This window comes from Azolla caroliniana, unplaced genomic scaffold, assembly GCF_043228905.1.
Source record: "Azolla caroliniana isolate FFs.n. ecotype wild unplaced genomic scaffold, voAzoCaro1.0.p SCAF_10, whole genome shotgun sequence".
Lineage (NCBI taxonomy): Eukaryota > Viridiplantae > Streptophyta > Polypodiopsida > Salviniales > Salviniaceae > Azolla > Azolla caroliniana.
In genome coordinates, this window is record NW_028230445.1 from 9100668 (window position 1) to 9124268 (window position 23601).

The following is a 23601-nucleotide window of genomic DNA, read 5'->3' on the forward strand; positions in this document are numbered from 1 at the left end:
TCAACACCAAGCACGGGTGGAAGATATGCGCGGCTACGCAGGCCACGGAGGAGCTACACGGGGCTTGCCTGAATGTCTGAGTAAGGGTCGGTGACGTCGAGATAGACCAACACTTTTTCGTGCAAGAGACATCCTCTCATCCGGTCATCCTCGGTGAACCATATATCACAACGGCGCGAATGGAAACCAAAGTGTTGGACAATGGTTTAGCCTATGCAAGGGTGAAGAGTCAGGACGGCCGTCACTCCGTTCAGTTCCTGACAGTACGACAGAACCATGAGCGGAATAGAGACACTCTCGACAATGACGGCCAAGAGGATTTTTAAAAAGGGCTATCAAGGTGTGGGGCCGCGATAGTCCGGACGACCAAAACAAACCCCACACATGTACTATAGGTAGGAAAATTTTGTTCTCCGACAACGGAGGTTGTACCATAACCGGCATTAGTGGCTGGAACAAGAAACGAGTCGAAGGGCGGTTGAAGGCGTGCGGAGTGTAGGGATTGAACAAAGCCGTCAGTGCGGAAGAGATCACACAATATGAATCTGTGATGAAGAAATACCTGCATTTGAGAGAGGCAAGAACAAATTACGTACAGGGAGAGAGAGAGAGAGAGGCACAAAGCATATATCTATATTCATAAAAGGGCAACAGTTACAACAATGAACAACCAACCTTTACAAAAGGTTACAAAGTCACTTTATATAGTGACTCACTTAGGGCAACTGCCCTTTATGTTATTTACAAAAATAGCCCGAACTTGGGCTCTCTAAGAGGATAGTGTGAATACGTCCATTATACATTTGTATTCGACACTCCCCTGTAATGGGCGTATACATGGGTTATCTAAAAAATACGGGTATAGGCATAGGTTCTCGGACAAGTCTGTTTTGTTCGAATCGGCATGATCCGTAGACAGAAGACCGAACTGGTCGGGTCGGAAAAGCTGAAGTCGGTCGTCAGTGAACCGATGTCTGTTGTCCGAAACTGTCCTGCACTATGTCCGGCTTCAACCGGACCGATATGTTGTTACGCCCATCTGTTGCCGAAGAGACCGGAACCGGTCTGCCGAAAGACACCTGGTCATTCCATCTGCGACATTGTTGGTTGTGGATATCTTCTCTAAACCGATTTTCCTGGAAATGACGCAGTCCCGAACGAAGTGATATCGAACTTCGATATGCTTGGAGGCGTTGTGATGAACCGGATTTTTCGATAAAGCAACAACACTCTGACTGTCGCTGTAGACAACTGGAGCCGAGTCGGAGTCGACTTGCCGAAACGTGTGCGCCAGCCGACCGAGCCATAAAGCTTCTTTCGCTGCGTCGGAGGCAGCAACATATTCTGCTTCGGTCGTTGAGGTGGTTGTGCACTCCTGAAGTTTCGACTTCCACGAGATTGCTCCATTGCCGAATTTAAAGCAATATCTGGTTGTTGACTTGCGATTGTCCACACAGCCGGCGAAGTCCGAGTCGGTGTAACCGGCTACGCCTGAAGTTGAGTTCGGACCGAAAAGGATGCCGTGGTCTTTTGTGCTAGCTAAATATCTGAACACATGCTTGACTGCGTTCCAGTGCGATCGGCCGGGATTGTGCATAAATCTGCTGATGACTCCTACGACGTGGGAAATATCAGGCCGTGTTGCGACCATCGTGTACATCAGAGAGCCTACTGCCGGTGCATACGGTACCGACTTCATGTCTTCCCCCTCCGGACCGGATGTCGGGCAGTCTCACTGAGAAAGCCGAAGATGAATGGGGAGCGGGGTTGAAGCAGACTTGGCCGATTGCATGTTGAAGCATTCCAAGACATGTCCGATGTAGTCGGTTTGAGACAGAAAAAGCTGTCTTTTGGCGCGATTCCGACTAATTTGCATTCCGAGTATGTGTCTTGCCGGACCGAGGTCCTTCATGGCAAACTTCAATCGCAGTTTCTGAACGAGTTCAGTGAGCTCTCCGGTATGCCGACCGGAGAGTAGCATGTCGTCCACGTAGATGATGAGGGACGGGAGAACCGTCTTGAGCTGTTTTGGTGAAGAGGCAGTGGTCCTCATCGCTCTTGGAGAAGCCGACCGACTGGATGAAATCGTCGAACTTCTTGTACCACTGTCAGGGTGCCTGTTTTAGGCCGTAAAGACTCTTCCTGAGTCGGCAGACTAGATGTTCCTGACCGGTGGCCACAAAGCCTTTCGGCTGCTCCATGTAGATTTCCTCCTTTAGATCACCGTGGAGGAATGCCGTTTTCACATCTAGCTGAATCAGCTCCAAATTGTCGGCAGCCACAACACCGAGCATGAAACGAAGGGTTGTCATTTTCACCACTGGTGAAAAGATTTCGTCGAAGTCGACGCCATATTCCTGTCAAAATCCCTTCGCAACTAATCTGGCCTTGTACTTTGGGGTGGTCGAGTTAGACGTCTCCTTTAGTCTATAGACCCACTTGCAAGGAAGAGCACGTCGACTCTTCGGTAAGTCGACCAGATCCCAAGTCTGGTTGGCGCGGATGGAGTGCATTTCCGACTCCATTTCCAGATGCCAGGTGACTGAATCGGCAGCTGCCGATGCTTCTTCGTAGGACGTCGGTTCGCCGGTGTCGGTGAAGAAAATTCCGGGAGAGTACCTCTCTGGAGGTTGCGATAGTCTCTCGGTTCTTCGAGGTATGACTGGACTGGTCGCACCGGGTGTCGATGTCGGATGGTCAGAAGCCGAGCCATTCGGCTATGCCGAATCTGTGGATTCGGTGCGAGAGAAGTCGGTTACCCGGGAAACTGGTCTCGTGTTGTGTGCGGGGCCGTCATGAAGGGTGGGCACTTCGGAAAATATTACCCTTCGGACTTCAATAGGCCTTTCGGCCGTTTTGTGCATAGTCGACTCGTTGAACACGACGTCCGAACTTCAGACGATTTGCCTGTGCTCGGGGTCCCAGAGTCGGTATCCGATCTCATCGTCGGGTCCATACCCGAGGAAAACGCATTTCCTTGATCTCGGTTCGAGTTTTCAGCGGTCATCTTTCGGTATGAGGGCGTATGCCTCGCAACCGAAAATCCTCAGCTTATCATAATTCGGCTTTCTCCCGGTCCATATTTCCTGAGGTATCCTAAGTCCTAGAGGTCTACTTGGCGACATATTGATTATGTGTATTGCCGTGAGTAGAGCCTCTACCCAGAAGCCATCCGACAGTCCGGAGTGTTGGAGCATGGATACAACGCGTTCTTGAATTGTCCGATTCATGCGTTCTGTGATTCCATTTTTCTCCGGACTATATGGTGCCGTATATTCACGTCTAATGCCGCGTTCTCGGCAAAATTTGACGAATTCATCAGATTTGAACTCACCTCCATTGTCGGTTCGGAGACAATTCAGTTTCTGACCGGTCTGGTTTTCGACCATTGCGAGCCAATCTGAGAAGATCGAGAACACCCGATCTTTGGTTCTGATGGGGTAAGCCCACACCTTCCGAGTCGAGTTGTCAATGAAACTGACGAAGTACGAGGCACCACCGAGTGACTGATGTGGCATCGGGCCACAGACGTCCGAGTGGACCAAATCGAGCGGGCTCGACTCTCTTGGTGTTGATGTCGGGTGTGATGCGGCTACCTGTTTGCCGTACTGGCAATGCTCGCAAAACTGATGGTTCGAGAAGGAGAGTTTCGGGATGTATCCGGCTCTGGATAGGTGCGTGATGCCGGCCTTGCTGAGGTGTCCAAGTCATCCATGCCATAAGGATGACACAGGGATATCTACCAGAAATAAGTCACCCTCTCTGAGTGTGACATACAAAGGGTACAATGAGTGTACCTTTGGTCCTCTAGCAAGCAGGAGGTTCCCTCTGTGGAGTGTCCACCCTCCTGATGAGAAACCAGCACGGATGCCAGCTTCATCAAGTTGTCCGACGGAGATCAGGGGTCGTGAGAGCTCAGGAACGTGTCGGACGTTGTGTAGTATGAGTGTAGAACCACCCGGAAGGTTGAGCTCTACGGTGCCGATTCCGATGATAGCACAGTGCCGGTCCAAATATTGCCGAAACTGTGATCGGTGAGGTGTCACGTGATACGACGCGCCCAAGTCCAGAAGCCATGTGCTTGATTCCTCAGTCGTAAGCAGAACTTTTGATTCGACTGGATTCTCTATGGACAATATGTTCGGGTCGGTCGTCAATATCTCGGCTGAAGAGCCGATGTAGTTGACTTCCTCATGCCGGTTACTCCTCTGATCAGCTCTCTAAGCTTTGTCTGTCCTTGACTTGAGTACCCGACAGTCGGCCTTGATGTGTCCCGGTTTCTTGCAGTAGTTGCAAATTCGGGTTTCTCGGGACTTGCTGCGGCTTCGCTGATTTGTCGGTGGTCGGGAAGAGCTTCTTCCCCGGTTGTTCGATCGGTCGGTCGAACCTTGTACTACATAGGCTTCTTCTGCCGAGTCTTTGGTGAAAGACTTTCTCCGAGCTGCTTCAGTCAGGATTGCACTTGTGACTTCGGAGTACTTGATGGCAGTCGTAGAAGCGTTGCACACAGTTGTAACGAAGGTTTCCCAAGAGGAGGGGAGACTGCTCATGAGTATCATTGCTCTGAGTTCATCCTCGATTGTCGTCCCCTGTGACGAGATTTGGGAGCTCAAACTTTCGTACTCATTAAGGTGTGCCTGAACCGAATCAGAGTCTTTCATCCGCAAGTTGTAGAGGCGCCGGATCAAATACATCTTCGTTGAGGCGACCTTCTTTTCGTAGGTTTCCGACAGCTTCTTCCAAAGTTCGAAGGCTGTTGTGCACGATTGCACTGCGAAGTACACTGACTCCGACAGGTGCATCTGAATTGTGGCGCGGACGATTCTGTCCAGCTTCTGCCACTCATTTGCCTTGTATATTTCTGGAGCAGTTTCATTCGGAGTTGACTACGAACCTTGTTGGAGTCCAGCCGGTCGGCTCACCCGATATCGTTCTAGTCGGATTTGAACCCAAGTCGGTTCGGCTTCGGATATATGTATTGTTGAACTTGCTCGAATTGACTCCGGTAACTTGAGGGACAGAACCGACTGGTCTTCCCGAATGTTGCCGAGTCGGAGTGAGCCCGGTTCGCTTCCGAATATATATGCCAAATACCGATTATTGAAACCGATTGTCTGGACCGATTCTGCTTCGGGTGACTGCAACGACGAGAGAGACGGATCCAATTGATCCTCCCGAATGTCGATCAGCCGGATGAAGCAGGAATTGGGGTTGTTGTCTTGAGACCGATCTGCACCGAGTGGTTACAACGGGCGGCGAGCAACGCTCGATGACCTGTTCGGATGCCGTTTAACTGAGTGGAGCACGATCGTGTCAATGTTGCACAAGGGGATTTCACCTCGAGCGGTTACGATCACAAGGAACAGAGTACAACCGGCTGGCTTACTCCAAGTGAAGATGATCTAACGCGATGAGATGCAAGCCTCGTTTTTCTTCTTCTTCTCTCTTCTCTATTTCTTCAAATACAAAACAGAAAAAAACATAATGTTGTGATCCAAAGATTCGAATGGCGGCCGGCAGCGGGATGAAGGACATCCAAGCTCTGATACCAAATGTAGGGATTGAACAAAGCCGTCAGTGTGGAAGAGATCACACAGTATGAATCTGTGATGAAGAAATACCTGCATTTGAGAGAGGCAAGAACAAATTACGTACAGGGAGAGAGAGAGAGAGAGGCACACAACATATATCTATATTCATAAAAGGGCAACAGTTACAAAAATGAACAACCAACCTTTACAAAAGGTTACAAAGTCACTTTATATAGTGACTCACTTAGGGCAACTGCCCTTTATGTTATTTACAGAAATAGCCCGAACTTGGGCTCTCTAAGAGGATAGTGTGAATACGTCCATTATACATTTGTATTCGACACGGAGCCTTGGGCCCGGACGAGGAGATTAGCGACGCTGTGGAGGCGGTCTCATTCGATGACACCCTTGGGGAGATTGAGAGGGTAGTCGAAAGGGGTCTAAGTGAAGACCGGGCCATACTGGTTAATTCAGTCGAGATGTGCAAAGTCATCGCGAACTTCGAGAGGGAAATCGGGGCGCATCGGACCGCCCACGTGGACACAAAGTACAAGACTATGGACTGGAAGGTGAAACCAATCGCGGCTCCCTTGTCGGAGGGCAGCTGGGAACGAATAAAGGGGGTTGCTACTGACCCAAGCTTGCGAGATCTGGCTGGCATAGGACACTGGTTCACCGACAAGACGCTACGAGAGCTGAAGATCGGTGGGGGTGGCTTCCTACTGCCGGTGGAAGAGGATCAGTTCAGGGGGATGCTCGAGAAGCACGGGAAAGCCTTCGCATTCTCATCGAGAGAGATCAGGCACATCGACCCGACCACTGTCGAACCGATGGTAATCTTCACTGTACCGCATGTGTATTGGAGTCTCAAGCCGATTTAGGTACCAAGAGCTCACCTCCCGAAGTTGACGGAGCTTCTTAAGCAGAAATTGGAGTTGGGCATCCTCGAGCCGTCGAGTGCCCCTTACTCAAATTGGTGGTTTACAGTACCAAAGAAGAACGGCTCACTGCGCTTCATTCAAGACTTGCAGCCGGTCAATAAAGTGACCATTCGCAATACGAGAGTCGGGCCGTAAATCGACGAATTCATGGAGGCCTTTGTCGGAAGGTCCATATACTCGGTCGAAGACTTATACTCGGGGTACGACCAATTCCAACTACCCTTCGAAAGCAAGGACATCACGACGATGCGAACTCCTCTTTGCCTAGTTCGGATGTGTACCCTACCGCAAGGAGGGACCAGTTCGGTGGCGCACATGGTGAATGGGATGAACAAAGTATTGAGGGACTGCATCCTGGACATCACCAAGCCATTCCTGGACGACATTCCTATCAAGGGGTGTCCGAAGGACACAAAGGACGAGTCGATCAGAGAAAACGAATGCAGAAGGTTTGTCACAGACCACATCTCCGACTGTGAGAAGATACTGCAGAGTCTTGAGGGTGCTTGGCTTACCTTCTCCGAGGAGAAGTCGGCTTTCGGGCAACCGGAGATCTTAGTGGTCGGCCACCTATGCGAACCATATGGCCGAAAACCGTCCCCAACGAAGGTAGAGGCCATCTCGGCCATGAAAGAAGAGTGCGGATCCATCATAGAGGTCCGGTGGTTTTTGGGAGCATGCGCCTTCTACCATATCTGGATTCCACACTATGTGTGTGCCTTCTACCATATCTGGATTCCGCACTATGCGTGCGCCTTCTACCATATCTGGATTTTGCACTATGCGCATATCGCCGAGCCACTCTACGGCTTGCTAAAGAAAGGCATGAAATATGAATGGGGCGAAGAACACATGGAGGCGGTCCAGAGACTAAAGGAAATGTTGACAACTGCATCGGCTCTACGGAAAGTTGTATACAAACCGGACACTCCAGTTTACATCACAGTGGACACCAGCCCGACCGGAATCGGATGGGTCGTAAATAAGGAAGATGAGAACGACGCGCGTTTTCTCATCCGGTTCAGTGCGAAGGTGTTGAGCGAGTGGTAGCGAGGATACGCCCAAGTCAAATGCGAACTATGGGGTATCGTTTTGGCGGTTAAGGTCAACAAGGACTACTTAATCGAGACAGAAGTGATTATAGAGACAGACTGCCTACCGATTGTCGGTATGGTTTCCAGATGCGCAACCCCAGATTTGGCGATGCTTAGATGGATTGCATACATCAAATCCCTGAACCCGGAAATACGACATATTTCTGGAAAGGACAATGCCATGGCCGACATGCTTTCAAGAGCGAGGTTCGAGAACGAGGATAGCATGGTGTCGGAAAACAAATAAGTGGGTGTGGACTTCTTCAAACCGGCCCGGATGAAGGTAAACAGGCGAAGCACTTCGCCCCTGAACGAGTTCGACGTGAACGACTACGATGGGGAGTGGCTTCTAATCGGAAGATTCCTAAGCGCGATGACATCGGACGTGTCATGGACAAAGGAAGAAGCGAATCGACTCCGAAAGAAGGTGTATAAATTCTTCCTACGAAGCGTGAAAATCTGGTGACATCCAAAGAAGTGGAACAACGCGCCACTCTGGGTAGTGATGCAAATTGAAGACCAAACAACGTTGATGATGGAGTTCCACGAGAGCCCTTGGTCCGGACATCGGGGTACATGGGCCACGTTTGAGAAGCTAAAGGAGAAGTACTGGTGGTTGGGAATGTAGAAGGACGCGCACCACTTTGTGTCGATGTGCGAAAGCTGCCAGATGCACTCGGTGGTTCGACACCGCGACGAGCTGCACCTGACCTACCCGCCAACCATACACTTCAAGTGGATGGTCGACTTGGTGACGATGTTGATGGGAGTAGGATAGATGCAATACCTGGTGCTAGTGACGGAAGATCTGACGAACCAGGTGGAAGGTCCGGCATTGACGAACAAGACCACTGCGGCCGTATGCAAGTTTCTAATCGAAGATGTCATCTACTGATACGGGTGTGTGGGGAAAATTGTGGCCGACCGCGGAGAGCTGGATGCGGAGGAGGCCGAGGAGCTATTTGACTGGCTAGAGGTCAAGGTGTCCCTTACAACGACATACAACCCGGAGGCAAATGGGAAGGTTGAGCGGGGTAATGGGCCGATCGTAAAGGCCATAGTATGCGCATGTGAAGGGCGAGTCGGCAACTGGCCAAGGCTCCTACCTTATGCGCTGTGGGCGAACCGAACTACGCACAGTTCGGTGACCGGATGCATGCATGTAGAGCTCATGTTCGGGTAGAAACCCATCATGCCGGTGGAGCGAACAATTACCTCCTGGATGGCAGTCGACTGGGCCGACGAAATGATTCGGGAGGAGTTGCTATCGGCTTGCATCCGACAACTTGAGCGGAGGCTGGAAGACGTGGAGCGGGCAACAACGAGAACGGAAGAAGCGCGGACCAGGAGCAAAGCTCGGTTCGACAAGATGCATCGACTTTGACCGAGGAAGATCGAGGAAGGCGATTGGGTGCTGGTATATGATAGCGGTCTCAACAACCGACACCGGTCCACGTGTAAGTTCGCAAAGCGGTGGTTCGGGCCATACGTAGTGTCCAGCGCAAATGACAACGCGACATACCACCTCACGGAGCTCGACGGGACTAGAATAGCGACACCGGTAGCAGGGAAGCGAATAAAGGCCTTCAAAAAGAGGCACGAAGCAGAACCAGACCCGATGTTGGGAACTGAAGGCGACGTTTTGGATGAGGAGTAAAAGATAGCCCGGAAATCATCCGTGACTAAACTCACTACTTGGCAATACCGGAGGATGTGTGGTTTGGTGGGGGTGGATGTCGTGATGATTTCAGGCCATAAGGGGAAACATAGCCAAATACGTGTGAACGCGGGTGTGCACAAGTGCACCCCCTTTTGTACTAACATGTGTAAATACTAAGTAATGATAGGGTTTTGGTGATTACTAGGAAGTTAGACTTTAATAGGTGCTTTAATATCACGCAAGTGGAGGAGAATAAAGGGGGGTTAATGGGAATTAGAATTAGAATTAGAATTTTTATCGTCCATAAAGAGGCCAATTTTGACCTATGGGACTAGAGTATACATGTGTTCTTGATATATGTCTCCTTCCTAAGAAGGGGTATTCATATGTTGAAGCACAAAGTCTCTATGTGTTAATAAAGCATACACATATGAGCTCAACCTTCTAGGTGGTGTCTTAAGTATGGATCTTAAGTTATCACTCCCTCTTAGTATGTCAACATATCTTGAACGAATTGCACTATATGTCGAGCATGTGAAGAGCAAGTGACATTCATCCTCTACCATGCCTTCATTGCATACTTTACATGTCTTCAAATTCGTTACATTTTGATACCATGATGCAACTTCAATACCTAACTTGTGAGATTGAGTGCGAAGTAGTGTAAGGGCTCTACGAGCATTGCTACTCATATTGGTAATGAGATAAGGTTGGATACGATCAATAGACATTCTTGCTTTATATTGAGACCAACATTCAGGGTTGACATTTGCAATGTAGTATTCTAGCTTTGTCCTCTTAGTATCCTCCCACTTCATCCTTAATGATTCCACCAACCTTTCCTCAATCATTACATATTGCATAACATTGCCTGAAAGCTCTAAAAGATCATCCACACCCCATCTTCTAAACCATTTCTTTATGTCAACAACCCAACCAGATGAGAGAATCTTACTTTTATGATTCTTTTGTAGCTTACATCCAACATTCCAAGAAAGATGTGGTAATCGATGATTCGGCATATTCTTGTCTTTTGTAATGTATTTATATACTCTTTGGAGTGCCAATAGTTCTATGGGTTGGACACCCGTTTCCAAGACCATAACCTGGTAAGAGGTAGTGCATTTAACTCTTAATTGCCTCCTTAAAAACATCTTTTGAATTTTCTCAATCTCGTTCCATACATTAAGAGAGATGGTGTCACCCCATACTTCTACTCCATAAAGCAATACTTGAGTTACCACGACATTGAACAACATTAATTTTACTTCCCATCCACAAGTATCACTTTGGTTGCATTGGTTCTCCAAAAGGTAATATGATTTCCAACCGGCTTGGAGTCTAGAATCAAAGCATGCACTCCATTTATTTGTGGTGGGTACATCAATACCACGATATTTAAAGCTTTGAACAAATTGTATATGTTCACCTTTATACGTGAGCATAGGGTAATGATGAGGTTGGATGGTTTGCACTACCATCATTTTTGTTTTCTCCACATTCACTACTAGTCCACTACTATGGCAAAATTCTTCTAATACCCCAAGTAAATGTTGCATACTATCAACATCATATGAGAAGAGTACCACATCATCTGCATATAGAAGCAATAAGATAACATGTTGCATCAAATTGGGGCCATTCAATCCTTCTTCTCTTCCAACCTTATTCACCACTTCTTCTAATTTATCAAAAAATCAAGAAGAGAATCTAGAGGGACAATGAAAGGTCATTAAACCCTAATGTAACGGTCGTCCCTTACGCTATAAATGGGGTGGCCCCAAATTGTTTTAGGATTGATGTTTTTAAGGGGGGGGGAAAGAAAACTCTGTCGTTGAGGGTACTGAAGCTCTCTCTTGATCTCTCGATCTCTCTGATTACGACCCACGACTGAACTTCGGAAGGTGCATCCTCTGCTCGCGTCAGACGCCCGCGTGCTCCCGACCAAAGGGTCATCACTTTGCGTGTGTTTATTGTAGAGCTCGAAGCTCTGGTCCTGGCTCAGACCGGTTGTACTCTCCACGCATCACGCGCATGTTCTAACTAATACTGTTATTCTATTATGTTGTCTTGTGTTGCAATTCCATCATATCGCGTTGTAACGGTGACCTACGACCGCCTCCCTCTTGTCCCTCTTTATTCTGTCTATGGTCTGTGTGTACGCAACGCGAGGGATATTCCTCCTCTTTGCTCGATTCCTTGGCTCAAGACCCCCGTGGTCCTGCCCCATTTCTACGCATCTGCGTAGAATTCTACGAAAACGCTGATGGTGACACAAGGAGGAAACAACCCAAGGTGGGACTACTAGCCCTCATGTTGGTTGTTTCCTACTCATCTCCCACCCTCCCTTTGTTGTAGGCCACATGATCCGGCTCTTAGTAGCCGATGATGAAGGGCACTAGTTTATAGCTATAGGTACCTACTTACATTAAGTAGTTAGTTTGAAAGGATGTGCGTAGTCTCATATTCTTGAACTCGATCGGAGGGTGATTCCTCGATTTATGTATAAGCCACCTTGTATAGTATTTCTGTAATAATCTCTCCTAACTAATGGGGAAGTAACTTCTTTTCGGAAAGAAAAAAAAAAAGATTGCTTGTGAAGAGTTGAATTAAGAGTAGATCATGCATTATATACAATAATGAGCCATTTGAAACCATGGAAATCTTTAAATACCTTATCTCTTGTAAATTTCCTTCGAATCATAAATGGAATGAATATGTTACATGTTGCGTAGAGGTGGGAAAGAGATTTTATTATGCATTTCAGAACACATGCAATGGTGGAGAAATTAAATGTTTGGTTTTTAAGAATTACCTTTTTGAAACTTTGGTGACAATGGTGCTTCCCCGTAAGGTGGAGGCATAGGATAATAACATCCTCAAATTCGTTAACAGAAGTTGAGTATATGCTTAAGGTTCAAAAATGTTCCTCACATGGTCTTCCTAGGCTCGCATAAAAAGCAAGAAAAAAGATTCAAAAGAAATATAAGAGTGAAATTTTAGGTTCCAATTAGATACAAAATATAAACAAATGGTTTGGACGATGGGTTGCAACACACTTGCTTCATTATGCACCAATAGATTCCTTTATGAACAAGGCCCTTTTGTAATGCCAATGTAATGTATCATGATATGAGGAAGATGCGGAAACTCACACCACCATAAATTATATTGCATGTGTTGCATCAATTGCAAATCCCTTTTTCTTCACTAAACGAGGAAGATGCGCCCACTAATAAATGATACGATTCATCCCAATATCCACCATCCAACCCATCAGTTCACTCACTTTACATGAGACAATGTGTTGGGACAGAAATGATGAGACTTTCAACCATGCACAATATCCCCTTAACAAGTTCAAGAGTCTTGAGCATCAAGCTTTGATACAATGCTCTTAATCACATTTCACTATGATTTCCAAACATCTTCGACCAAACCCAATCCTTGCATGGATTTCTCTCACAATCAAAGTGTGCAATCTCAAATGCAACATTCATAAGGTCTTTATCATCAAGAATTGCTATTGACTTTCGCGTGTTTTAAGTAAAAACGTTATACTTTTGGTCTATTGGGTCTCATTTGACCTCCAAAGACGATAATAAAATCTCTCCTTTCCCCCCCTTTTGTATCAATATATGGTCCCATAAATTGCCTCTATCTCTCTGTCAAGAATTGCAACAGTAAAACACACAAAAGGAATTCAATTATCAATATGCAGTCAATAGTTAAATTCCATACACGAGAAATGTGAATCTTCTCAATAAATTCCTTCAAATGGCTTAAACGAATCAATGTACAAAGCACAAGAAAAATGTGCTTGCTACAAGATCAAGAGCTTACAGAAAACAGCTGCCTGATCTTGCATTTTATAAAAAAACAACTGCTGTTTATAATCCACAGCTATTATAAACCATCATACAATATCGAAGTACAATATTGATGTGATCCTTACCATTTCATAACTTGAACAAGCAAACATACTAACATCAGTAGAAAATAATGTCAGATAGGTGCTCAAACATTCTGGCGTTCTCCTCTTTAACATTCTCATATTAAGATCTTATCTTTTTTTCCAGGATGACATGAACCCACACTGATGTTTAAGTCTTGATGGGGGAGAGACATCATCTTACAACACTGTCTTCTTGGAACCTACAAAACCAGAAAGATTTTTTCTCTTCTGTCGGATATAATCACATTGCTAACACAACAATTCTTGTCTTGCGTCAATACAAACATATCGTACTAAATTCAGAAAAACAAATGAGCAGCTTCTACAAGTGCAATACAGATATTGTTTTCCTGGATGATTTGTATTCACTTTGTGTTTTGATTTGCATTGCAGTAAGCATCCTGTCAGCAAATATGAGGATCGCTCAAAAAGAATATGGAAACAAGCATCATTAAAAATGTTTCATTAAGTCTTTCAAGGGGACACATTTTGTAGACTGTGAAGTGGAGGTTGGCTGGTATTCCACTAGGATGTAGTGCTATGTAGGACTTGGACCCTGGGCACATCCAATCGGTAGGCATTACTCACAAGGCTATCCAACGTTTGCGAAATATCCGAATTGTCTTGCTTTAATTTTGTTTCTGTTGAATATGAACTGCCACTCAGGTTACATTAATAGCTGCCTTAACAGTTTCTAAAAGAGAACTGTGTTTGAATAGCGAGGATTTTTATTGGTTCCATGAATCATACTGAGGGGAGAAGGTTCAGGGGATGAAGTGTAGCCAAAATAAAAAGAAGGCTGATAGAAGTTGACTATGTGCAATGTACGTTCCTTCCATCATTCGAATAAAAAGTGGCACCCAATCTCAGGTTTGGTGACTGAACGGAAATATGTCGGTCTCACATGCTATCTCGGTTTATTCACTGAAATTTTTGGAATGTATAAATGAGTAATAGATCTCAAAAATTTGAGAGCTACAATACTCAAACATTTTAATGCTAGAATGTTTCATTATGTGCTTGGGACAGAGATAGGCTATATTTTGGCCCTATGGACAGATTAATACGAAGTTATAGACAACAGCCAATAGCAGGATGACCACATATGCACACCATAGAAAGCGCATATGAGCATGCATTCATTGGGATTAGATACATGATAAACTTTTATGTTCAAATGAGAAAAACAAGAGCAAAATGCAGCATCTCATAAAAATAAATGAAATGTAAAATGACATCTTAGGCTTGCTTACCTTGAACCAGTGCTCATTCATGGGTTTACTTGTGACTCGAATAATATCCATACTAGGTGTATAAGAAAAGCAGAGAGACCACCTCCTCCTGCTATCACTGCTAGTATCACGCTTGTAAATACTCACCACATCTGATCCATCTTGGTACATATTGTCCAGAAAGAAGAGTGCCGGTTTATTGCAGACGGATCTAATGGCAGCACGAGTATCAAAATCAAACTCTCCTCCCCCAGATTTCTTGTTCCAAGCTTTAAAAGTAATTTCGGGCCTTTCCAATTCTCTGGGCAGCAGAACGTAAGAGTACACCTGCACCACATATCCTAACGAGATAGAGAATGTCAATTTCTTCTCACGATCATAACAAATGCATCTCTGTAAGAAGCTGCTAGGTTCCGTCTTCATAGCGTTTGTCAAATGATGCAATCCTTCAATTGCATTGTATTGCGGAAAGAATGGATCCACCTCTTCTAAATGATGCATAGATATGAAGGGTGTGATTGGGTGGCCTGCGAGCAGACCAAAGGCATTTCCATGGAGATCAAACTGCAGACAAAAGAGAAAAAGAAAGAGCCACATTTAGCACATACTGAAAGAAAGGGTGATGTATACTCTTAACAGATGCTTGTTTACCTGATGAAAGCCAGGCTCCTTTGTAAGAGGTACCCCGAGCTCAGAAATACAGGCATGTAGACGGTCATCACTTCCAAACAGAAAGGGGTAGCGTTCCAAGCAGTCATCCAACATGGCTGAGAGGGCCTGAGCAAGTGGATAACTAATCGCAATTCCACCCCCTCCAAATGCCATTCCATGACTGAAGTAGGTATTGGACGAATGGCTCTCTGATGGATTTCCTATGTAGTACAATTCCCTCCAATCATACTTCTTCAAAACGCGGAGAAGATTGTCAGCCGCAAACACAGTATCATCATCGCCCATCACAAACCAACGCACACCTGGCACATTCAATTTGAAGGCTTCTTGAACAATCCTAGCAATTCGGATACCCGAGGGATGTCCTGTTGGATTGGTATAAGTGAAATTGCTAATATCTTCCGACACCCTCACAGCAGGTAGATATTCTTCATCTGATGGTTCCCCCACGACATTCTGTTCTAACCACACAAACCCTCTCATTTCTCTTGGCCTCCACCAAAGCTTCACATACTCTTTGCGATGAGGCCAGAGTTGGGCGGCACCTGCAATTCCAAACAAAATGTGCTCCATCTTTAGATCTCCTGTGGAGTTTGCACCCATGTTGCGCAGCCATTGATAGCTCCCTGAAGAACTGCTGCTGTTGTAGAGGTCACGTGGTTCCCATGGGAAGATGGAGAAGCTGCCCTGCCGATCTGTCACGCATTGGATGGAGCGTGATGAGAATACCAATGAGATCCAAGCGCAAGTAGTCAAGGCCAGTACTATTGCTATGAGTACGACCGTGCTCGTCTTCACATGCCTCCACCGCCGGCTTCTGCTCCTGATCAAGGTGTGCTCTGAATGGACGTGGTGTGACATAGTTTTGCTTCTCTCACCTCTCTCATGGCCCTGGGATGCTGAAGCTGGAGGAGATCTCGACCACCTGAAAGCCGGCATTGGTCAAACAGCAATTAGATCTGAAATTCTACCCTATTGCCTTGCTAAAAGAAGAAGGTTCTGCAATGCTACATCTATATAACGGCTACATTCACTGGTGCAAATCACAGTATGACTCATACTGCATGGTGAGATGTGGGTTACAATAAGTGGCCTGAATCGGAGATTTCGCTCATATTCATGATTGAAATGCGTCAGGCAAGACAATGTAGCAAAGAATCAAGTAGTCTTTTCGTCCAAAATTAGAGAAAGGATCTATTAACTGATCGGGTGCATGAGGGAACAAGAAGACAATAGGATGGATTGCAAAACAGAAAATCAGGAATCACAGGGGTGTAACAAATGATTCTATATCAAGATCACCCAAATCTCCATAGAAAGGAACAGATTGCCCAGAAGAGCAAAAAGAAAAAAAAACGGTTGTTTGGAAGCACGTCAATACTTAGATCGCATCTAAACGGATTTGAGGGCACTGACTCAAATTGCAGGGGAAGGGAGCGGCTAACAACAAACCTGAAGGAAACGATCGGATCGATGTGATTCGTTATGATGGGCAGGATCGCAGGCTCTCAGAAGGAAAAGGCAGCGAGACGAAGGAGAAGAAGAACGGATGGCTACGGATCTCTGGCTCACCCCCACCCCACCCCACCTTCAAGAAAAGAAAAGAAAAGAAAAGAAAGGCTGCCCGCAACAAGAAGAAGAAGGGGGATGGTACGGCCAATTTAGAAAGAAGGGAAGGGAAGGGAAGGGAAGAGATGATGGGTGCAAGGTGCAGAAAGAGAGAGATAGATAGATCTAATCTGTCTGTCTGTCTGTCTCTGTGTATGTCTCTCTCTCTCTCTCTCTCTCTCTCTCTCTCTCTCTCTCTCTTCTCTCTCTGTCTGTCTATGTGAGCTGTTCTGACCTGTTGTAGCTATTTGACCTTCGACGAAATAAAAAGAAAAGCAGAGTAGCGGGCCAGGATGCCGGTGATGGCGATGGCGGAGGCCCCATCTACATCTACATCTACATCTATATCTATGTCTGCATCTGCATCTGCACCTGCACCTGCATAAACACATATTCACATGCATCTGTGTATGTATGTATGTGTCTGTCTGTCTGTCTGTGTGTATGTATGCATCCATACATGTATGTATGTATGTATGCATGTATGGATGTATGGATGTATGTATGGATGGATGGATGGATGGATGCATGCATGTATGTGTGTGGTGTGTGTTTATGAGTGAGTTCGTTTTTACCCATCTTGATATGTATATATATATATATATACATATAGGCATTCAAAATCAATCTATGGTTTTCTCTTTTTCCACATTTTCTTTTTCCTCTCCTGTATTAACGCTTGTGCTACCCATACTTAGCTATAGCTAATCCAAGCTGGAGGAGGAGGAATTGCACCACCCCCCCCCACCACCACCACCTCTGCCTCAAATATTACCCCACCCAGCACGCGTGACTCGTCCTCATCGTATACGTATATCTTAGTGAGTTGCAACGGTTTTTGTTAGACTACCACCAAGTAATCTTTGTCATGTCCTTTTGCTGACATATTATGAGGAGTCATTGGGGGATTCTTATTTGAATATCAACAACCTATAGTGCGTTGTCCTTGTCATATGCGTACATACGAGTCGTTGTGGCTTCCATTTTCAATATTAGCAAACAAGATCATGTCATTTTCATGAGCATACAATTATATATCTACTTAAGCATTAACAAGGTAGATGTGGACAAATGTGGACATGCGGTCGTGCAAGTGGCCAATATGTTTTTGTCATGCTCAAATATTACTTTCTCCACGACATTCATTAGCTATTTAAATAAAAGAAATCAAAGTGTCGCAACATTAGTAATTACCTCCCATGTTCTTACCTATTCATTGGCATGCCCACGTTCATGATCTCAATGCATGTATTTTTTAATAAGATATCCATTGATTGGTGTAAAGGAATATACATAGAGATGTGATTCTCAAGTGACAAACATAGGGAACAACCATCTTGGTGGTTGAAGTTGTTAAAAGGGGTTGCCATCTTTGAAGGGCAGAAGTTGAGTATCTTGCTAGAGAGTAATAAATTAGAGGTGTTGAGTGATTTTAGCATTTGTCTGTCTAAACAAAGGTTGCTTACCATACACCCACAATTCCCAATGTGACTTTAAGTCCTCTAGTAAGGGGTCTGTAAATAAACGAGAGTGATTATGTGTAGCGGAAGTGAGATGTGTGTGTGTGAGAAGGAGAGAAATAGAGAGAGCTCGACGTATATAGAAAATGCAAGTAGAACTGTATTAACAATGAGTAGAATACAGGAATAACCAACCACTTTACAAGGGAGGTGAGAGAGCACTTATATAGTCACCTTCCCATTATTTTCTTTCGACAACCACCACGTAACTAAAGAGAGGTGGAGTCTTAACTACACTGAAAATGTGTCATAGAACTATAAGATTCTATGACACACTAGTTACTATAGTAGGTGGTGGGATGTTCACACACTAGGGAAGTTGAGTTTGAGTCTCAACACGCCCCTTCAGACGCAACTTCCAGACGCCGAAAAGTTGGTTTGATTCAGTTGAATCAGCTTCGACTAGACGGTCGGTTGTTCTACTACCCCTCAAGTGTGGCTCATGGCTTGTGGCTCGTATGTACTTGAGAGACCGAGGTTCATCGCGAACTGCCGCGGGTTGTTGATTCCCAAGGCTTTTGTGAATATGTCAGTTGTCTGCAGATTCGTGCTAATGTACTGCAAATCGATATTGCCATCCAATACACGTTCTTGGATGAAGTGGTAGTGCACCTCAATGTGCTTTGTCCGAGCGTGGAAGATTGGGTTGCGGACCAGGTGGATGCTCCTCATGTTATCGCAATACAGGAGAATCAGACCCTCAATGGGAATGCCCAGATCCTTCAGGATTCTTTTGAGCCAAACGGCTTCGCGTGCGGCGACAGCTGCGCCCCTGTATTCGGCCTCTGTGCTCGACAGTGCGATTGTCAACTGCTTGTTACTACTCCACGAAATGGCTCTAATGTCGAGGGAGAAGACGAATCCCGATGTTGATCGTCTGTCGGCTATAAAGCCGGCCCAATCAACATCGGTATATCCTTTGAGTCAAATCGAATTCCCCGATTTGTAGAGAATGCCAAAATCCATCGTCCCACTCACATAGCGTAATACTCGTTTAGCGCAATCCAGGTGGATGTTTCATGGTGTCTGCATGAACTGGCTAAGGAGATTGGCTGAATAAATTAGATCAGGTTGAGTGATAGTGAGGTAAATTAAACTGCCGACCAGTTGACGGTATTGGGTCTTCTCGCATCCTGTAGTTCTAGAGTTAGCATCGATCTTAGATCGTACTCTTTTGCCACAAGTTGATCCTTATATCAATTGATGGTGTCGTCGGCATTGTGCTTCACCTTAAATATCCATCGGCAATAGATTGCCTTTTGGTGGGGTGAAGAGGGAACCAAATCCCAGGTCTCGTTTTTGGAGAGCGCTTGCATCTCCACATTCATCCCTTTGACCCATCGCGGGTCCTTGGCAACTTCGGAAAACATTTCCGACTCTCAGACTATCGCCACCTTCATATGCCATGTAGTCATTGTAGCTGAATTGGCTAACTACATTCTTTTCTCGGGTGGAGCAACACAATGTTTCATTAGTCTTTGTGTGCACTTGCTCGACTCCTGGTATGACCGACAAATCTAAACCACTAAACTCACTGTCGAGTGAGTGTTCTGATTCGATTCCTACTGAGTCTTCATACTCAGGCATTTCGACCTTCCATTTGTCCATCTTCGGACTTGGTCGCGACGTGCTTTGGTCACTCGAGCTCTTGTGGTCCACTCAACCTGGTTGAGATTGGACTCTCTCCGATATGAGCCTTAGGCGGTTGTCCTCATTTGATTCCATATCGAAATAGTTTTCGATTGGATGATCGGATGGAGCTGAGTCGGCCGAGTACGAGGATGTCGATTGGTCGAATACAACATGATTCCCTACTCACTTGTACCTTTTTGGTAGATGGGTTGAAGCATTTGTACCCCTTTTGTTCGAGTGAGTACCCCACAAGGATATGCTTCTCCGATTTCGGATTGAGCTTTTGCCGCTTTTCATCGGGAATATGTACAAATGCGATCGAGCTGAATATCCTGACGTGGGATATCATGCACTCCGGATGTTGTGCACTGGTTCATTAGATAGACATCTATGTTCACCGCTTTAGCCCAATATGATTTCGGTAGGTTCTTTTTGTTCATCATTGATATGGCCACCTTCAATATATGCCGATTTTTACGTTCAGCAACTCCATTTTGTTGAGGTGTGTGTCGGTAACTAAATTCCTTTTTATCGAAGGTATGTTGTGAAGGCATTAGAGAGGTACTCCTTGCTGTTGTCCGATCGAAAGCATCGGACATGCTGATCAGTTGCCTTTTCGACTTCATTCTTAAACTTTTGGAAGTGTTTGAACACTTCGCTCTTTTGTCGCATAGGATAAATCCAGGTATGCCTGGAGAAGTCGTCGATGGACATGACATAATATCAACAACCACCGAGTGTTGTTGTCCGGGCCGGTCCCCATACATCTGAATGTACTACATCTAGGGTCCCTTTGCTCACGTTCCTCTTTTTCGGGAACAATTGTCAATGTTGTTTGCTAAATTGGCAGGCTTCACATACACCTACCATCTCCTTTTTCAGTAAAAGGCGGGAGTCCAATGACGACTCCTTTTGATTGCATCCCTTTGAGCTTTTGGAGATTGATGTGGTCGATTTGTTTATGCCACAACTCTATGTCGGTGTCGGCTTTACGGCCCTTGGCATACATTGCCAATTTCATCATGTGAGAGTCGAGGATGAACATTCAGCCTTCTCTTTGACCGCGAGCAATAATTCGACCTTCCTTTTCGATTAAACATCCTACGTCGTTGACCTGAACTTGTATGCCTTGTTCCATGATCTGGCCGACCAAGACTAGATTCTTCATTATTGTTGGAACATACAAGAATGTTTTGATTTAGGTCTGATTGCCCTCTTCGCCGAATGGGAAATTGTCAACATGCTGAACGGGGTGTATTGTCATCCCAGTTTCAACATAGCTGGGTCGATCGGGTTTTCGGAGTTCTCAAAACCAATCTGCATGAGACGTCATGTGATTTGACGCACCCGAATCGACAAACCATACATCTTTGGAACTGGCGTTGCTAGTCGAACATGATTCCATCGTTGAATTCTATGCCAAGGGGTGCAAGTAAGGTTTGAACCTTGCACCTCCAAGATAGGACACAATTGACTTACCATTAGGCTAAGTTGTTTCTTTAAGTTATACTTTCATCATTGTGTTCTTCACATGTAAATATTCATACATGAGAGCTTGAATGAGTGACATGGTCATCATGCATCACATGTAATGCATGAGTGCCAAATGGCAATCATGCATCGCATGCGTTCCATGCATTGTATGCATGTCTTGTACCCTCACATGCATCATATGCATGGGGGCATCTATAAAAGAAAGGAAGAAAAAGAATTGGGGGGGGGGAATCAAGCTATGTGGTGAATCAAGATCTTAATAAGAAAAAACCTAGTTATTTTATTGGTGATGTGTCTTGTTTCTCAACATTGAAGTCAAGGGTTCAAACCCAGAATTGGAATTTACGTCACTCTCTCTCTCTCTCAGCCACATTAGTATATCACTTCGGCTACTACAATTTCATTTTGTGTGGTCATTCACTCTATCTCTAGAATTCTCGTAAAGAAGGAAATAGCACCGGCAAAGATCGTTTCGCCATTGTCACCGCTCACTAAAACGTTGCGCACCACCACATTACCGCCACCTACACATCAATCCACCGCACCGATGAGTCTAGTTCGGGTGCATCTTCAACAACAAAGAACAACCCAACAATAAAGCTAAACGGCCAATTCATCTGGACCTCCATAACCACTAGTGGATAGATGCCCGATGCTTGTCTGCGCCTGTGTGACGCACACATCACGACATTTGGCACGTGTGTCACACGCCACGCGACATCTTCTGGTGAACCCGACATGAACAACACAAGGTGGTAATGGAGGCATCACGAATGATGGATGTGGTCTTGCTTGCTTACGACTTAGCGGAGTCAATTAGAATAGAAGGTGGTCCAAAGCTCCTAATGCTTCTGTTTGTAAGGAAGGCCATGGAAATGTTGTTGCATTATGATAAGGAAGATCGAGATATTTGAGGATGCGGTCATGAAGAGGAACGAACGTGGGCTTGACAAGAGAGATCAATATGTTCTCGGTTGCAATCTTTGAAGAGGCATGTGACAAAGATCATGGTCTTAAAGGGAGAGATCGAGATCAACATGCCTATGGTCGTTACGAGGATCGTTCCAAACTTGACAAAAGAGAAACATGTGACGAAGAACACGATCTTGAAGGGAAGGATTGTGATCAACATACCTATGGTCATCATGAAGATCATTGCAAACTCAAGAGAAGAGAGAGATGCAACGAAGAAGGATGCAATCGTGAAGAGACATGCGATGAAGAATGTGGGCTCAAGAGGGAAGACCGAGAAGGATGCGATCATGAAGAGACATGCGATGAAGAACATGCGCTCAAAACGGAAGAATGAGATATTTAAGGATGCGGTCGTAATGAAGAAAGTGGGCTTGACAAGAGAGATCAACATGCCTATGGTCATTACGAGGATTGTTGCAAACTCGACAAAAGAGAAACATGTGACGAAGAACACGATCTTGAAGGGAGAGATTGTGATTGTCATCATGAAGATCATTGCAAACTCAAGACAAGAGAGAGATGCACCAAAGAAGGATACAATAATGAAGAGAGATGTGATGAAGAATGTGGGCTCAAGAGGTAAGATCGAGAAGGATGTGATCATGAAGAGACATGCGGTGAAGAAAGTGGGCTAGAGGGGAAAGACCAAGATACTCAAGGATACAGTCGTGAAGAGACATGAGACAAAGAACGTGGGTGTGAGGAGAAAGATTAAGATCTACATGGTTATGATAACAAAGATCATTGCAAACTCATAAAGAGTGCTCGAGATCTACAAGGTTATGATTGTGGCAAAGATTACTATAAACACAAGAGGAGAAATCAAGGTCGAGCTCTTCATGGTTGTGCTACACTCGAAATTCGTGATGGTGAGAGAAATTGGGATCAAGACTCTCATGGTTTAAATTGTGATGACAAGCATGATAGGTTTAATGAGAGCCGCGAACGAGAGAAGAAGTTAGGAAGAGATGAAAAGTTTATAGATGATGACGATGATGATAATAACGATACACACGATTTAGGGCTTGATGATAGTAAGGGAGAGTGTATTATTGATGGTGAGAGTGAGTGCCATGAGAAGAATGAGGGTTATGATGATAAAAAGTTGTGCACTTTCTGTGGATATGGTTATGATAAGGGTAATGATGAGGGTGAGAGTGACGAAGAGGAATTGTGTGTTTTAGGTTGCCTTGGGTTTCTTCGTGATAGATTTTATAAGGGTTTCACTAAATCAAATGGTGACATTCATGAGGATATCCATTATGAAAATAGAATAGGGATTTGTGA

General features: G+C 45.3%; 1 protein-coding gene across 2 annotated transcripts; it reads right to left on the bottom strand.

Annotated features, from left to right (window-relative positions):
* Positions 1–12914: 12914 nt before the first annotated feature.
* Positions 12915–17083, bottom strand: LOC147858989 (uncharacterized). 2 transcript variants are annotated; one of them, XM_087325458.1, is made up of 4 exons: positions 16929–17083; positions 15065–16010; positions 14435–14977; positions 12915–13381 (listed from the first exon to the last, which is right to left on the bottom strand). In XM_087325458.1, exons 1-4 carry the CDS (start codon positions 17015–17017, stop codon positions 13277–13279), a joined length of 1683 nt encoding a protein of 560 aa, XP_087181584.1. In that variant the 5' UTR covers positions 17018–17083; the 3' UTR covers positions 12915–13276. The 2 variants fall into 2 exon arrangements, with proteins under 2 accessions (XP_087181584.1, XP_087181585.1); XM_087325459.1 differs by lacking the exon at positions 16929–17083 and adding an exon at positions 16538–16672.
* Between the last annotated feature and the right edge of the window lie 6518 nt (positions 17084–23601).

Excerpts from the sequence above, each read along its gene's own strand:
- LOC147858989 (XM_087325458.1), bottom strand. The coding sequence starts at position 17,017 with ATGGGGCCTCCGCCATCGCCATCACCGGCATCCTGGCCCGCTACTCTG. Across the intron at positions 14,978-15,064 it reads AGGAGCCTGGCTTTCATCAG|TTTGATCTCCATGGAAATGC; the intron begins GTAAACAAGCAT and ends TTTTGTCTGCAG. Across the intron at positions 13,382-14,434 it reads TGAATGAGCACTGGTTCAAG|GTTCCAAGAAGACAGTGTTG; the intron begins GTAAGCAAGCCT and ends CTGGTTTTGTAG.